Source organism: Mastomys coucha, unplaced genomic scaffold (genome assembly GCF_008632895.1).
Source record: "Mastomys coucha isolate ucsf_1 unplaced genomic scaffold, UCSF_Mcou_1 pScaffold15, whole genome shotgun sequence".
Taxonomy (NCBI): Eukaryota; Metazoa; Chordata; class Mammalia; order Rodentia; family Muridae; genus Mastomys; species Mastomys coucha.
Genome location: NW_022196897.1, coordinates 75,899,673 through 75,903,442, shown reverse-complemented (window position 1 = coordinate 75,903,442; position 3,770 = coordinate 75,899,673). Strand labels below are relative to the sequence as shown.

At 33.6% G+C, this 3,770-nt stretch overlaps 1 protein-coding gene across 1 annotated transcript; it reads left to right on the top strand.

The window, feature by feature from the left end:
• The first annotated feature begins 272 nt into the window (after positions 1 to 272).
• LOC116090437 (olfactory receptor 4A5-like) lies at positions 273 to 1,340 on the top strand. The gene has a single exon (XM_031370898.1). It carries the CDS (start codon positions 359 to 361, stop codon positions 1,313 to 1,315), a length of 957 nt encoding a protein of 318 aa, XP_031226758.1. The 5' UTR covers positions 273 to 358; the 3' UTR covers positions 1,316 to 1,340.
• Positions 1,341 to 3,770: the final 2,430 nt, after the last annotated feature.

Genomic DNA, 3,770 nt, shown 5'->3' with positions numbered 1-3,770 from the left:
TAACACAGTTATTTTCCAAATTTCTTTAGAAAAAAACATTTTTAGGTTTATTTGGAATATCGAGGCCAAGATGTAATGTGTTTTAAATAACTTTCTATGGGTAACAAAGATATCTCTATCTGCATTTCTCTCTAGAGATCTACTGTTATTTTGATAACCTTAATACTCAGAGATTTATTAACAGAAAACAAATGGAGGTTGTTACAAGATAAAGCTCAATATATATTTATTAAATGCCTACTATTCATAAAGACACTATATGGCCCATGACAGAATGGACTCATGGTCTTGTTAACAGATCATGAGAGGTAATATTCTCCTGAATTCTTCATCTGAACAAAGTCTGATAGATGAATAAATGGGCCAGAGCAACAATGTCACAGAATTTATCCTGCTGGGCTTCACTCAGGATCCTACTGGGCAAAAAGCTTTATTTGTTATGTTTTCACTGATGTACATTGCAACAATGGTGGGCAACCTGCTCATTGTAGGGACAGTGATTGCCAGCCCTTCCTTGGGATCCCCAATGTACTTCTTCCTTGCTTCTCTGTCACTCATGGATGCTGTTTATTCTACTGCCATCTCACCCAAGTTGATTGTAGACTTGCTCCGTGAGAAAAAGACCATCTCCTTCAGAGCTTGCATAAGCCAGCTCTTTATAGAGCATTTATTTGGTGGGGTTGACATTGTCATTCTGGTGGCAATGGCCTATGATCGCTATGTAGCCATCTGTAAGCCGCTGCATTATTTGATCATCATGAATCGACGGGTATGTATCCTCTTTTTGGTGATGGCCTGGGTGGGAGGTTTTGCACATGCTTTGTTTCAAGTTCTCGCTGTATATAATCTTCCTTTCTGTGGTCCCAATATTATTGACCACTTTGGCTGTGACATATACCCACTATTGCTACTTGCATGTACTGACACCTACTTCCTTGGCCTGACTGTCATTGCTAATGGTGGAGCCATGTGTATAGTCATCTTCATCTTACTCCTACTCTCTTATGCAATAATCTTAAGATCTCTCCAGAATCACAGTCAGGAAGGGAGGCGAAAGGCTCTGTCCACCTGCGGTTCCCATATCACTGTGGTTTTTCTCTTTTTTGTCCCCTGTATTTTCATGTATGTTAGACCTGTTTCTAGTTTTCCTATTGATAAATCCATCACTGTAATTTATACTGTTGTCACTCCCATGTTGAATCCTTTAATATATACTTTGAGAAATTCGGAGATGAAAAATTCTATGGAAAAGCTCCTGCAGAAAATATTAAGTCCCAATAGAATAAAGCTTTCTTTTTGCTGCTTATATTACTAAGCACTAGGCAATAATCTGAAACAAACCCTTGTGGTGTGAGTTTCTGCTTGAACATTCACACTACCACTTGTTACTGTAAAACTACTGGTATTATGAATGTAATTGTCAAATACTGTTATTCTTTGTGAAATTTTTGTATGTAGTATCCTGGCTGCATATAATATCTTTCATTTATTAGCTACTTGTTTAACCATTTTTGATGAATTGCATATCATATTTTTTCATTTTCAATAAATAATTTTCTTTAATTTTTTCCATATATTTTGATCATGGTTTCCCTGTCTACTATGTCCTTCAAGCTATGTATCCTCTCTTCCCCTCTCATCCAAGTTCATGTTCTCTGTCTCTGTCTCTTTCTGTCTTTGTTTGTCTGTCTGTCTGTCTGTCTGTCTCTTTCTTTCCATCTTTACTTTCTTAAAACTACCCCCACAAAGAAAAACCATCCAAACAAACAGAAAAGTAAACAAAATGAAACAAAAGGGTCCTATTCTCCAACAATCCAAACCTACGGAATTCATTCTCTGTTGGTCATCTACTCTTAGGTATGAGGCCAGTCCTGGATTTTGGATGATATATCTAGTGAGACTCCATTGGAAAATACTGTTCTTCTCTCTTCCAGTTGGCATCAATTATACATAACTTCTTGCTATGCATAGAACTTTCCATTTATTTTCTCTTTTCACCACTGGGATTTTTGTCTGGACTGTATCTGTACAGGTCTTGTGTATGCTCTCACAGTCTCTGTGAATTAATACATGAACCAATATCTGAAAAACACTGTGTACTGGCAATCATCCATCACCTCTTGCTTTTACATTCTCTCCACCTCCGCTTCTACATAGGTCTCTGAGCCTCAAAAAGAGGTATTAGATGAAGACATTCCATTTAAGACAAATGTGATGTACTTTATCCTAAATGGTTTTCTTAATATAATTTATTTGGTGGATCTCTTTAGGTTTCCTATCAATTAATTCTGTATTTTCATATGTTTAAAAAATCTCTTCCTATAATAATATTTTCTACACTATTTTTTAAGTATTTTGAACAGCAACTATTCTAATTTAATTAAACTTCAGTTTGAAATAATTCTCTTTAAATGTTTTTATTATTTTACTAAGATACTCATAATCTGTGGTGTACTTATGTTGTTTTGAAATGTGTAACCATTATATAGAGATAAGGACATAATTTTCATTTTATTATATCATATTATTTCTGTGTGTTGAAAAAAACCCATGATTTATTTGCTATGCCTTGTAAACTGGGGTATTTTTTTCTCATTATTTTAGTAATTGTCTTTTTTGGTTACCATAAAAGTATTTTCCCAATTGATGACATAGCATGTTCTTTATATTTTATTTTCATTTTCTTATGGGGCTCTGTCTAAACCATTTAATTTAGTGAATTGACTTTTTTCTAATTAGTACTTTATTACTAGATGCTAATGAAGCAGGCTTTGAAAAGCAACAGAATATTTCCCATTAAATAATTATATACAAACCACATTTTGAAAATATGAAGCATTTTGGTAGATGGCTTATTGAACATGTAGGCAGTTTAGAGAAGTGCTGATGTCTTGTTCTCATTAAATCTTTCTTTGGGGAAGAGGACAGATATGTTTCTTCAGTGATGGTCTCCTTCATTACCTTTGGTCTCTGTTTTCATCATTTGGAATTTTCACGTTTTTCCTTTGAGATTTTTAAAATTTGTTTCATGTTAATTAAACATGTGCTTTCTATCTTCTATTTGCTAATGATTGTGAAAAATAGTAATGAAGTTAAACCATGAATTTTGATACTTTATCAAGAATCTTTACATAATATGATGACATTTTTGTTAATTCCTTGGATTTTCTAGAAAAAAAGATACTATCTGAAATAATTATTTTTGGTTCCACCAATATTTAGCTTATAATTATAATATATCTCCTCATTCTGCAGATGCATTAGTTAAAATGAACAGCAACTGTCATCATATAGAAGATACTACCTGAGTTAGCCTTGGTTTGTTTCATGGAGGCAAGCAAAACCTATTTGTAAAACTTCTCCCACTAACAAGGCTTGGAGTTTATTTTAAATGACCTTAACCACCTCATGGGCGACTGAACTGCACTCTGAGAAAAGAACTTCAGTAATTGCAGGTGTCCATGAGAAACTTCACAGAAGAAAAACCAAGTTAGGTTGCACAAAACTGAATAGGTCTCAATTTATAGGGATTTAACTATTGGTTACATGATCTTTAGATTGAGAAATCTTTCTAAATGCAACGTTATATTTTCCTTCCTTCAACATACTTATGTTAATTATAACTGATATATGAACCAATTTTTCTGTTATCAGTAATAGGGTATTTTTTGACAATGTAAGCTTTATATTATAGTGTTTAAAAATACCTGAATGAGAATGATCTGAAAATTACTTGGAAGGAATTACTGAGTGTAGTTTTTATACTCATA